Genomic DNA, 14,119 nt, shown 5'->3' with positions numbered 1-14,119 from the left:
TTCTCTTTCTATTGCTTCATTATTGATGTATAGAAATGGAACAAATTCCTTAGTACAGCTTACTTTTTACAAGCTGCAGTTCCTTATCTGGTATCTTCCTCTATTTATTTTCAAAATCTAGGAGAATCTTACACTGATGATAAAAAATAGATTATAATCCATATTTTAATAACTATGATTATTACAAAATATTCTAGCATTTAAAATTCCTGAAGTATAATTTTTCAATTTACAGATATTAGACTCTTCATGAAAGACAAGCCCAACCCTACATTACTAAATTATTACCATCTCAAAATGAAAACCTGATATCTTGGTGTCTAACTCAGTCAAAAATTCCTTCTATTTTAGCAAAGCTAATTTTCTTCTAGATCATTTCACATAATCTAGGTAATGAGTCACTCAGTAATGCACCAGAAATGTTATATATATAAATGTTATGTATATAGACATACATATACATATACATATAATAGAGTATATAACATATACCCGATTCCTTTACAAGGCCTTGTGAGACAGGTTCAAAGCCTCAAGAGTGTCTATCTCTAGAAGGACAAAAAACATTAATACATTAAAACGCAACAAAGATATGTCAAGATCTGGTGAAAGAGTAATGTGTATTCTCATTCTACTCTGTATTACAGTAGTTCTTCTTGGAGTTATAATAATGTCCTTTGAGAAAATATTTCTATGGAGAATTCAATTATTATTCTTACATACACACTTATGCTCACTCAACCACCACCTTACTCATCTTCAAGATGGAGGGCAGAAGCCACAAGAAACAATCCCATTTCTAATGGTTCTGATTAGGGAGAAAGGGAAGCCATGCTCCAGCACATACCCTTGTGAGTGGAGAGCCCTGCGAAAGCCTAAATGCAATTTGTTGAGAATCAAGCCAAGAGTACAGTGCCTTAAATGAACAGATCAAGCTGCCACACAAAAGACCACATTTCTGCCACTTGCAGAAAAGCTGGTGTAGGCTCTTGGGCATGAGTCTTACTGCCCTGCTGTGAGATGGCTTAACAACATTACCCTGCCAACAGTCACTTAAGCTGCCAGCAGTTGGAAAAGAAATGGGATGGAGGGAGTGTTTTCTTCTACCCTGGCCTTCCTGGGATAGTTAATGTCTCTCTGGAAGCAAACTAAAGGATTAAATAAATTCATTAATATTTTTTGATCCAGAATTTAAAGCAAAATACCCTTCATCAAGGTATTTAGAGAGACCATCAGAAAAGCTATTTGGGAGTTAGGAACTATTATGAACAGAATTGTTTACCCCCCAAAATTCATATGCTAAAGTCCTAACAAGGTGCTGCAGATGGCCACTGCATTGCAAATAGGGTATTTAAAGAGGTAATTAAGTTCAAATGAGGTCTTTAGGTGGGTTTTAATCCAATATAACTGATGTCCTTATAAAAAAAAGGAGATTAGGAGACAGACATACACGGCGGGGGGCGGGGGGGAGAACAATGTAAAGACATATGGAGAAGCTACACAGCCATGTACAAACCAAGGAGAGAGGCCTAAGGAGAAATCGACTTTGCAGACACCTTGTCTCAGACTTCTAGCGTCTGGAACTAGAGAAAATGAATTTCCATCATTTAAGGCACCCAGCCTATGATACTTTGTTATAGCAACTCTGCAAGCTGACACAGGAATAGTTTACCAAAGGTAGAAAAGTCAGATTGTAACCTTAGAACTGAGATCTAAAACCGCTCCCCTCTTGCGCATATCCAGGTAGGACTACTTACATTTTTATCTTGCCAGGCCATCCCCTGATGGGTTCCAGCAGTGAACATATGTAAGCCCCAAATTAGAGAAATTATTCTCCTACTTAGTATAAAGGATCTTTATTTTTGCTGAAGGACCGGAACCTGGTACCTAAACACCACGTTTGAGTTCTTAAATCCATATCTCTGAATTCCTAGACCTGCTGCCTGCATTACCCTTGTTAGCTTTCCACAGCTGATACCCAGGCCTCAGCACCCGGGTCCTGCTGCACGTGCATAATCCATTGCTCCCCGGCTGTGTGCTGGCTCTGGGTTTGGAAACACAGTACTATTCTTGGTTCCCCTGCAAGTTCCTCAAACCTGGAAAGGGCAATGTTGCAGGCAGTGTAAGTTCTTTCATTCAGCCATTCAGAAATTTGCCCCAAATTTTACAAATTTAAAATGTAAATTAGAAAGCTTCCAGAATTTTCTAATGAGAGTCTTGGAGAAAGGAGGACCCTTTGCATCAAGAAAATGCTTACAAAGCTGCTCTTTTGCCCACAATACAGACAGTCAGAGAGGCCATTTGAAATCACTAAGAAATGGAATAGGCAGTGAACAAGTTAAATTAGGTCGCTCAGTTTAAAATCAACCCCTTATTGCTCTTAATATCAATCAGAAACTTGTTTACAAAATGCTATGCCAGTAATAAGAGAAATTGCTGTTTGTTAAATGGTTTTTCTTCGTTGGACAGTTCAAATCTATTATTTTTCCTTAGGGTTGTTGGCACTCTTAGTTGTTACTGAAAAAATTTATTCCTATAAATACATATAAATTCTTATAATATGCTTGTATGCTATTTTCAGAAAAATGAGATAACTATGGACGTTTCCACTTTTTATTCAATGTTTAAGCCTCATTAGAAGGAAAAGTTGTAGAACAGGAATAAATTCCTTTTAAAACTTCACATAACTTTCTTTTTTGGTCTGTTTCAAATAGTAAATGGACCTAGTTAAAACAGGAAGTTCAGGGTGATGGCAGGCTTTATCAAGAATGGTACATGAGCAAAGAACATTTAAAGAAATTCTTAAATAGCAAAATCGATCTCAAGTGGCTCTTGTGATCTGGAGGGAAGGGAAGCTTTAGTGGGAGGAAGTTGAGAAAGGTTTTTCTTATTCCAAAAGGCTTTCCCACGTATTAGAAGAAGAAAAAAATGTACTTTGTCTAGTTTGTTGTGTTATTTATAGAAAATACTTAAATCTAGATTTTTCAGTTAATTTTTTCAAAGTACAAATTGCTCATCAATGTCTGTTCAAGAGTAGGATAATTATGTTAGACTTAAGAGTTTGATTTTTCAAATTGAGTAAAAAAAATCACACCTTGGAAAATAGAATTTTTATTTTAATCTTAAAGCAAGCTCAGTTTAGAGGCGCCTGTTTACAAACTTTCTTCATTTAATTGGTTTTCTTAATATGAAATAGTATTTCCAGAACTAATTAAAATTTTATTCTAATGAATATTCAAGACCAAAATATGTTATCTTTGCAGTACAGTATATAGATTTTTAAATCATCCATAAAGGTAATTATATTTTTTTACATTCTTAAAAAGTCATATATTGTTATTGATGCCAAATGGGTTGTTTGCTTCCTCTCAGGCCATGATTGAAGAAGCCATCACCAGAGCGGAATCTTTCTCAGTTATGTATACACCATTTGCAACAAAAATCAGAGCTGATAAAATAGAAAAAGTAAGAGAGGTTTTCACAAAAACTCATCCTGCGTATGTGGAATATATCTACACAGGTAATATTCAAGTTATTAGCTGATAGTTTATTTCCATTAAAGCAAATACAGGGCTATTTCTGGTTTATTTATCGTTTCAGTTGTAGGAATACATTGTTGGGATCTTTCCTTCATTTTATTGTACTTTTTTTGTCATTGTAAGTTCACTTTTTAATCTCCATTACCTATTTCTCCCATCTCCATCCCCACCTTCCCTCTGGTAACCATCATTTTGTTCTCTACAGTCAAGAGTCGATTTCGTTGTTTACCTCTCCTTTTTATTTTTCTCATTTGTTTTGTTTCTTAAATTCCATAAAGAAATAAAATCAAATGGTATTTGTCTTTCTTATTTTGCTTAGTTTTAAACTCTCTAGCTCTATCCATGCTGTTGCAAATGGCAAGATTTCATTATTTTTTATGGATGAATAATATTCCATTGTACATATATATCACTTCTTCTTTATCCATTAATCAGTCGATGGACATTAGGGCTGTTTCCATAATCTGGGTATTGTAAATAATGCTGCTTGCTATAAACAGTGAGGTGCATGTGTCCCTTTGAATTAGTATTTTTGTATTACTTGCATAAATACCTAGTTGTGTGATTGCTGGATCATAAGGTAGTTCTATTCATTATTTTTTGATGAACCTCCATACTGCTTTCCACAGTGGTTGCACCAGTTTGCATTCCCACCAACAGTCCAAGAGAACTCCGCTTTCTCCACATCTTCACCAACACCTATTGTTTCTTGTATTGTTGATTTTAGCCATTCTGACAGGTGTGAGGTGATATCTCGTGGTAGTTTTGATTTGCATTTCCCTGATGATAAGTGATGGTGAGCATCTTTTCATGTGTCTGCTGGCCATCTGTAAGTCTTCTTTGGAGAAATGTCTATTCATGTATTCTGCCCACTTTTTAATTGGATTATTTGTTTTATGGATGTTGAGTGGTATCAGTTCTTTATAGATTTTGGATACTAACTCCTTTACCAGATATGTCATTTGCAAATATTTTCTCCTCTTCCAGAGGCTGTCTTTTAGTTTTGTTGATTGTTTCCTTCACTGCACAGAAGCTTTTTATCTTGGTGGAGTCCCAATAGTTTATTTTTGCTTTTGTTTCCCTTGCCTCAGGAGACCTATCTAGGAAAAGTTGCTATAAGCCAATGTCAGAGAGATTACTGTCTGTACTCTCTTGAAGGATTTTTGTGGTTTCAGGTCTCACATTTAGGTCTTTATTCCCTTTTGAGTTCATTTTTGTGTATGGTGTAAGAAAGTGGTTCGGTTTCTTTTTCTTTCTTTCTCCTTTCTTTTTCTTTTTTCTTTTTTCTTTTTCTCTCTCTCTCTCTCTTTTTTTTTTTTTTGCATGTTGCTGTCCAGTTTTCCTAACACCTTTTTTGAAGAGACTGTCTTTTTCCCATTTGAATATTCTTTCCTCCTTTATCGAAGATTAATTGACCATATAACTATGGATTCATTTTTGGATTTTCTGTCCTATTCCAGTGATCTATGTGGCTACTTTTATTAAAGTACCATACTGTTTTAATTAATGCCACTTTGCATTCGAACTTGAAATCTGGATTTGTGATACCACCAGTTTTGTTTTTCTTTTTCAAGATTGTTTTGGCTATTTGAGTTCTTTTATGGTTCCATACAAATTTTAGAATGGTTTAGAGGTACATTATTTTAATCTGATGTGTTGAAATGAGAAGTGATTTTAAGTTTTAAGTAGAACTAGTCCTATTAGTCTATCACAATATTCTTTGTGCCATGATGTTTCTATACTTTAAAAGAAGAGGTATGGGTGACTCAATCAGTTGAGCATCAGCTCTTGATGATTTCAGCTCAGGTCATGATCTCAGGATCCCGGGATGGAGCCCTACATCAGGTTCTACACTCAGTGTGCAGTATGCTTGAGATTCTCTCTCCCACTCCCTCTGCCCCTTCCCCTCCCCTCGGTCTCTAAGATAAATAAATGCTAAAATAAATAAATAAAAGAGATAAAATCTAGAAACTCATTTTTAAAAGATTATTTATTTATTTATTTATTTTAGAGAGCGAGAGAGCGCGAGAGAGAGAGAGAGTGCAGGGGGAGGGGCAGAAGGACAGGGAGAGAAGCAGACTCTCTGCTGAGCCCAGGAACCTGATGCTGATGCTGGGCTACATCTCACAACCCTCAGATCACGACCTGAGATGAAATCAAGAGTTGGATGCTTAACTGGCTGAACCACCCAGACACCCATAAACTCTAAAATTTTTTAAAATGAAGGAATGACCTATGATAAAATGCCACCCTTCCCCACATTCTTCATCAGTAAACTGGAGGATTACAGTATTTTCCTGAAGATGAATTTTTTTCCAGTACTTTCTATTTCTATTTTCCTTCTTCCAACTATTTCACACTTCAAACTTCCCTTGTTTCCTTATGTTCTTGGATCATTGATATACAAATGAGATCTGGATGGTTAAGTGTACATAGAAGACACAGTACTGGTATTATCCCTTTTTCTCTTGTCTTTGGAAGCCACTTGCTTTTGTTCATTCATTCAGAAATACTTTTTAATATCTACTATGTGCCCATCATTATTCTGAATAAAGGAAAAGATTTTCTTGTGCAAAATTAAGAGCCACTAGTGACTACCATGGTAAATGCACATTCCTAGTATCACATTCTCTTATTAAGAGCTCTTCATTCCTTTTCATAGTGGTTTTGGGGCCAAATCACTCGTTTATATGATCAATAATGTACTCTGTTATTGATCACTTTTAAAGTGGCAGGCATTATGGATAAGATGATTCTCATTTAGAAACAAGAAAATAGCAACCAGAGAAAACAAATACCTTTTCCAAAGATGCACAACAAATCAGTGTTGGCAGCCTTCAGATTTGAACCCATGTCTTTGCCATTGAGCTATGCCATTTCCTTCTGATAGGAGCCGAGATGTGATAGAAGCATTAAAGGTCCTAAGTAGTCCTTATTTTATTCCACAATGCTTCAAGCTCTTTTGAGGAAACATATTACATAAGTCTAACTAATGATGATTGAATAATGAATCTCTAAAGAAAAATGAGAACTTGAGGGCATGGAAAGGGAAGAGAAGAAAGCACAGTGCATGCTATAATGACCACTGATGCCGATTTACTTTGAGCATTTTTGTAAGGAAGTGGATAAAAATGTTTTAGAATGCACATTTCTTGCTAAGTGTTATAAAACAATAACTATTTTATTATGGATATCTTAAGAGGGGGGCATGGCCTTAATAGCAAACAAAGTCACTTCTATCTAGTGTCATGGAAAATGAATTAGATTCAGCTATTTCCATTTCTATTCTTGGATCCATTGGTAATGAAGAGAAAGTCATTGAGGAGATCACCTGTTTGACAATTTCTCTACTGGTAGAATGAGTTTAGTTATATTTAACCTACTTCACAAGAGAAGTCATGAAGATTAATTAATATTTTGAAAACGCTGTTGCCAGTGAGAGTTTAAAAACAATAATAATATTAATGAGCCAGATTTATGTCTCATGTAACTCCATCAAACCTGTTAGCAAGATGAATTGTGATCTATTGGCAAGATGATTCATGCTAAAGGATCTTATACATTGGAAAAGAAGATAATTATAAGTTACTAATGATTGTTTCTATTATTTTATAATTACTAATTGCTGCAGTATGACAGTGCTATATAAGAAAATAGAGAGGGAAGACACAGCTTCTGGAGGGAAAAGCAGAGGTAAAGAAAGCAGTCTTGAGTTTTAAATTTCATTGAGATTGCTTAGGTTCTTGCCCTGTAGAACCTGTACTTTGGGTGAACAAGGCTATTGCACTGATGACATTACTTGACCGTTACAAATCAGTGAAGGATCTTCCCCAAAGTCATTGCTGGAATGATAGTGAAATCACTGTTATTAACTGTCTGTGTACAGTCTTAGTGGTCTGGCTTCTTTCCCCCCATGCAATTCTAAGGAGAGTGAAGACACAAAACATAAAAATAGGAAAGGTCAAATGTTACCTTTATCATCTGGATCTCTCTTACAGGTGATACCAAGTGATTAGGGCAGGCATTGGTAGCCAAAGGCAGGAGCTAGAAAGTAAGTCACACAAAGAGAATAGATATTTTTGTTTTGTTGGCACTTCCCCAAAACCAAGATTTTCCTTTTATCTGCCTTGTAGATAGAATTTAAGAAGCTTCTATCCTGACAAAAATGTATTTAGTTATTTATTTCAACAAGTAGACATGCAGCAGATATGACTGGCCAGAGCAGATGTGTGCAAACAGGCTTTTCTTTTTTTACCTATACATATTCATCTTTGGTCTGTTCAGAGCCAATAATATATTCTATCCCATTCCAAGGGACTCAGTCTCATTTAGTGATTTCTAAAACTTAGGTCTTTCTTCAGTAACTATGTAATCAAATTCACCAGCTCCCCTCCCCTTTCCATGGGATTTTTTTCTCCCTCTGGTCTGGTTTCAAATTTCATGGAGCTCAAGCATACCCAGTGTCTAAAGAGGTCAGTGGGCATGTGAGGAAAGATTCTTTTTTTCAAAGTCTGGTGCAGGCTGGTACAGCTGCTGATTACATGGCTAATGCCACTTGACTCTGTTGGTGAGCAGGACCAAATGGGCTCATTTATGTGACACATTAGGTGACCCAAGGACACCTATATGAATTCTCCATGCTATATTTTGGTGTAGATGCTTCCTAATGTGTACACCAACCATCTCCACCACATAAGTTGGTCCTGGAACCTAGAGCCATTCTCTCAGATTCCCTTTCCCTGCCAGGATGCTGGCGTGAACCCAGTCACCTTTTAGGTCTTAATCTAGAACCCTCCTTTACTCCATGAAGACTGGAAGTAGTCATAGCCCCCTCTCCAGCTTTCTATATTAGGCTGCCATGTCTCTTCTTTATGCTCCAGAATCCCAAGAACCTCAGGACAGAAGAAGATCAACAGTGGAGATGGATGGTTTGTTCACCTATTCATTTATTCATCGAACATTTATTGGGTACCTCTATTCCAGACACTATTCTAGGGAGTGCTAGAACATACTTGTTCCTAAGAAAGGATCTGACTTTAGTAATTCATATTTCAGGGTGAATATTGGACTATGTTTTTTTCATTCTTCTGGAGAATATTTTCTATTAAAACCTAAGCTCAAGTGGTGGAATGGAAAGCTGACTAATTAAAAGAATGATGGAGGAGAAAACAGACAAAGGAGCAGTTTGGAAACAGAAATCCTTGCCACTGAAGGTGGCAGAGACTAGCTAGTTGTTTACCAAGCTATTTTTTCCTCTCATGTATGCAACTAAAATACATTTCCATCCTCTCTTGTGACTCAGTAATGGCCAATAGAAGGTGAGCAGAAATAATCCATGCCACTTCCAGACCTGGCCCATAAAACCTTACATGCAGAACTCTCTTTCTATGGCCACTGCAGATAGGATCGTAGAACTGAAAGAGCCAGAGACAAAAGAAGCTTGCATTCCCTGAATGACCATATGGAAGGCCCCACCAAATACCCACATGAGCAAAAACCAAAATTCTCGTGCTTGAAAATCACTGAGATTTGGATTTGGAGGTCTTTTGTTTTGGGTGCTTTTGTTGTTGTTAAACCAGGTAACTTTGCTCTCATGCACTGCCCTACATCATACACAAGTAGGCAGCTTCTCACTCCATCTGCAATGCACACAATCAATTCATGTGAACTCGATGACTAAACAAACACTCCTTCATGTGCAATCAGCTCCACCCTCAGAAACACTCAGAGTTTATACACATTCTTTTCTACTTCACACTCCTTCATCCTTCTCCGGACAACTACAGGTGAATGCTTTCATACACACATGTTGGTATCCACCCACAGAAAGATAACATTTCAGGAGACCCACTGACAGACACACAGAGATAGAGACATAATTGTGAAGTTTTCATTGCAGCAAGAGAAATTGAGGCCATAAGTAAGAATTTCTAAATTATAGAGGTCATCTAAATAAACAGTCAGCAGATGAAGGTCATAAAATCCATATCTTGAAGGTCTTGGATGAGGAGTTACCCCTCTATGTTGTGCTGGATAAGTAGGTATTGTCATTAAAACTTGGAGACTGACACACTTAATTCCCCCAGCAGGGGCTGGCAGACAAACCTCCCACTCAGAAAGTCTGCCCAACTCCAGGTCACCTTCGTCAAGCCTAGACAGTATTGAGTTCATTACTCCTTGGTCATGTGACAGTGCAGTGAGCCCAGCAATAGCTGGCAGAGGTGGTGGTAATGAGCAAGAGTTTTCACAACACAGATTTCCCAGGCACTGTATTTTTCTCTAGCTCACCCCCAATTCAACAGTCACCCGTGTCAGGTATTTCCACACAAAAAACAGATGGAAAAGGGAAAGTTATAAAAATAAATCAATTTTGAAATGCATGTGGGTATAAATATATTTAATCTTTTTACTGAATAGGCCAACTAAATTAGTGATTTATTATGAGAAAAACCCACTTTACCCTCAGTGGCAGGCACTAGAACCATATTGCCCTTATAACGTCTACAAGTCTGATGAGAGAAGGTTAAAATTCAAATCTGCCTTTTGGGACAATCAGGCTTATACATCCTCAGGAACTTACCATGCATCCTTTGTTATTTGGGGAATACGGTAAGACCCACCAAAATCTTAAAGCCATACTATAATAGAGCTGTATTGCACTATGTTTCACAGAGAAAAAAATTACTGAATTTTTAGCCATGTAGCTATCCATTTTTCTTATTTAAGGAAAAATTTGGTTTGATTCATGCAGAGTAGTCAGGGTATATAAAACAAATAATAATTCATCAGCCCCAGAATGATTATGTTTTCATTTATAAAGATTTTGCTTGAGATTTTTATTCATATATTCCAGCAAAATAATGCAATTTTGTATAGTTCTTATTCTTGCATGGTTGTATTTTAATAATAATAAAGTAATACAATAAGCATATCCTGTCTCCTCTTGATGAAAATATCAAGATTTATTTGCTAAATAAATAAATATTCAGTAATGGATCTATGCTTAGTAATGTTTAATAGAAAAGTTTTCTGGATCAGATATCAATTACTTTAACACTTAGGTGGATAGAGTCATATTTTGTCTTTCCAATGCAATTTAACTCCCAGGAGTAAATATGTATGTTCAGAGGAATAATATACTGTTTTAAAATGGGACTTTAAGAATTGCTTTTTACTGAAATTTATAACCCTGTTCTTGTTCAGTCATCATTTACCAGTAAGGATAATACATCCTTATGCTTTCTAAAACATGAAGTTAAAAATTCCTCATTTTATTCTTTCTTCTTTAAAATGTAATTTTATCATGATCATGAGTTTTCAAGATCAGACTATTTTCCTCTTTGTAACTCACTTTCTCAAATGGAAAAGGTTATAGAATTAAAGAGACTGTATCCCCAATATTATTATGAAAGTGTTATGGCCAGGTTGGTTATAAAGGCGATAAATCATCTTCTATTTGTACCACAGAATTCTTGTTAGAAACAGAGAATCATTCCCAAAGTACAGAACTCCCTCATACATAGAGCTGAAGTCTCTCTTCTTAAAATGTGAAAACGTTGGTCTCTCCAATGGGAAGTGTGGTTTTCTGGCACTGTCCTCTATCTTCTCAACAAGCAGTTTATTTGCCCTTTGCAGTAGCAGGTTACAGGTCTATTTGCCTCTGGTCTCCATCATCTACTCTTACCTCCCGTGATTGCATTTCTCCTGGACCTCTCTGGAACTTTAATGCATCCTGCTTAGTGTGTTTTCTTATGGGATCTGACTGAAGACAGATGGAGTGGCATTTAAAGAAATATCATTTAATAAAACCCAAAATAAGTGGCAGTAATGTAAATTTTTACTGCAGCCTCTCAAGAAAAAACAACGGGTTGGGGCAAGATGGAGCTTTACAATGGGATACATGGCAGGAAGTAGGTATTATAGGTTCTTTATCCATAATGCTCAGCCAAACCTTGTGATACACACACACACACACACACACATACACGTGCACACGAATATGACAACCTCTCTCCAAGTGCCCTTTCCCAATCTAAGCCCTCCAAATATTCTCCCTAAATTTATGCTCTCATAAATAGATTAGGTCCTTTCCAGCGTTAACTATAGGACTACTGTGAATGAGATAGCTGATCCTGTTTAACAACTATATAAAATTTTAAAAACACACTTTGTGCATTAATCTCATTTATGGCTTTATCACCCATCTCTTTTCCTCTTGCTCTATTTTCTTCAAACATTCTTTTACACTTTTTCTTATGTCATATGTATTTATGTAAGGCAAGTCATTACACTTCCTAGTGGGATATAAACAAGTAGATTACCAATTCAGATTTTCAGAAAAATTAAGGTTTTCAGATTATGTAAGGCTTTTGTTATGCATTCTTGGTTAACTATCCAAGAGATACTTTCTATATGATGTAGAATCTAACCAAAACTGAAAAGTAATAATTATGATAAAGATCAAGAAAACTTGTGCTAATATACATTCAAGTTTAATTATTGGTAATAACTCCATAATAATGTTATCATAAAAATGGCATCACCAAGATGTATTCAATTTTTCTATCTTTGTACTAGCTGTGAAAATTAATTCCTAATCCTCAAACTGTTGGGATGTCTTGATAAGATATTCTTTCCAGATAGTCAACTTGAAGAATTTATAACTGCCTTGCCTCTCAACTATAATATTTTAAGGATTCCATAGAATTTGTACATATACTGAACTACTAGCTAAATCCCTATAACAGAAATCTTTGGTTAAATCCCTGTAACAGAAATCTTTGGTTTCAAGTGGTAGGAGTCACAGCTCAAACTGACTTTAGTAGATTTAAGTTTTAAAAGGGTAGGGGGAGACATGGAATACATTGACTTATATTGTTGAAAGATCCACAGGCGGCACTGCCTTTAAATGCAGCTTACTCCAACAGCTCACTCACTACTCTGTTCTCTGCAGTCAGCTTCATTCTCCAGTTCTGCCTGGTGTTCCACTACACATACCATCCCTTCAAGTGCTAGGATCTTGGGTAATAGCAAAATGCTCAAAGATCATTACAGATTTCAAATCACACTGTCCTGAAGAACAGTGAGTGCCTCTTCCACACAGTCCCTGGGACTCACTCTTTCTTATTGGCCTAAATTGCCCTTATGCTTATGATTGAACCGAAACTGAGGTCAAGGTAATGCCATGGATTGATTGGTCTATGTCAGTTAGGTCTTACTTTTAGAGCAAGTAGAGATTGAGAAATTCTCTGAGGGGAAAAAAAGAGGTGAGAAGGAAATATATAGGTAGCTAACCAACCAATGTCCATTCTAATCTTCATATAATGCAAAAATATAGCTAGGGCATCTGGGCCACTCAGTTGAGTGTGTCTGACTCTCGATTTCAGCTCAGGTCATGATTTCAGGATCCTGAGATCCACCCCATGTCAGGCTCTGTGCTCAGTAGGGAGTCTTCTTGGGATTCTCTTGATTCTCTCTCTCTCTCTCTCTTTCCCTCTCCCCCTTTGCCCCTCCCCTGTTTGCTCTCTCTCTCAAATAAAGAAATAAATCTTTAGAAATATAGCAATTTACAGGAATTATAACAATATTGTATTATTTCTTTGATTGTAAGTCTAATACATATTGAAGGGAATATCAGTATCTTTAATGTATGTATTGTCTCAGGTCTACTTTGGTGGGGATGGAATTGAGGAACTGTCCCAGAATAAATACAACACATCACATTAAACGTAAAACTTTGGATTTAACATGATTTCCAAATGAAGTGGAAATGGACTATGCATAAAAGTCCTGCAGAATTATTTGTTTTTCAAAGTTTACATATGGGTTGTGAGAAGACACTTTAGAATTCAAAGATTGTTTTTAGAGAAGTAGACCAGCAGCCTGAAGTGAAAATTAAGAATCTTAGGAATGGAAACCAATTTTTTCCACTTGCATCTAGAACTCTGAAATTATAATGAAGGTCAAAGAGAAAAATATGGCTCATTATACAAAGATTCATTATACATAGAGCTTTCTCACACATCAAATGCAAAAATAAAAATATGCTATGTTTTTAAAGTAGAAACTGTTTTATTATTTATGGGGGGCAATAATGATAACTTCCTGCAAAGTTGCTGCCTTTTGCTATTTTCTTGCTGATGTGAATTTGTGGATAACTTCCAAGATAGAAGTATTGGCATTAAAAGGAGTACAAGATAAAACTCAGAAAATGGTTGGGAAAGAACTAATGACAAAGTGTTGGCATTACGAAGGTATTGCAGAAGCTAAACTCTGAGACTGATCAGTAAAAAGAAGTCATATAAAACTGACATGGTCCCATCTCATACTGAGCAATTGGGACCTTTAGAAATGAGATTTTGCTCTAACCCAAAATGTCAGAACATTCTGTTATGGACAAAGGGCAGAGAAATGACACAGACACCAGAAAAGAGAAAAGGAAATGAAACTTTGAGAAAGGTGATAATAGGACACTAACAGATCTGCATACTTCTAAAAGAGTTTTTAAATTTCTTGTGCTTTTTCTTTTTAAAAAATTTTGCTTTGAAGAGTTCATTCATAACCTGTTGGCTGTGCTTATG

General features: G+C 36.2%; 1 protein-coding gene across 11 annotated transcripts in view; it reads left to right on the top strand.

The window, feature by feature from the left end:
• SPATA16 (spermatogenesis associated 16) overlaps window positions 1-14,119 on the top strand; it is a 236,083-nt gene that overhangs the window by 156,874 nt on the left and 65,090 nt on the right. For all 11 annotated transcript variants that reach the window (XM_072808102.1, XM_072808101.1, XM_072808100.1 and 8 more), the window contains exon 6: window positions 3,373-3,520. In XM_072808102.1, the coding sequence (XP_072664203.1) occupies window positions 3,373-3,520 (148 nt within the window). The remainder of the gene's footprint in view (window positions 1-3,372; window positions 3,521-14,119) is intronic.

The sequence above is a fragment of the Canis lupus genome, chromosome 31 (assembly GCF_048164855.1).
Source record: "Canis lupus baileyi chromosome 31, mCanLup2.hap1, whole genome shotgun sequence".
In the NCBI taxonomy this organism is placed as follows: Eukaryota; Metazoa; Chordata; class Mammalia; order Carnivora; family Canidae; genus Canis; species Canis lupus.
Note: the sequence above shows the minus strand (reverse complement) of the source record. Positions and strands in the feature narration are given on the sequence as shown.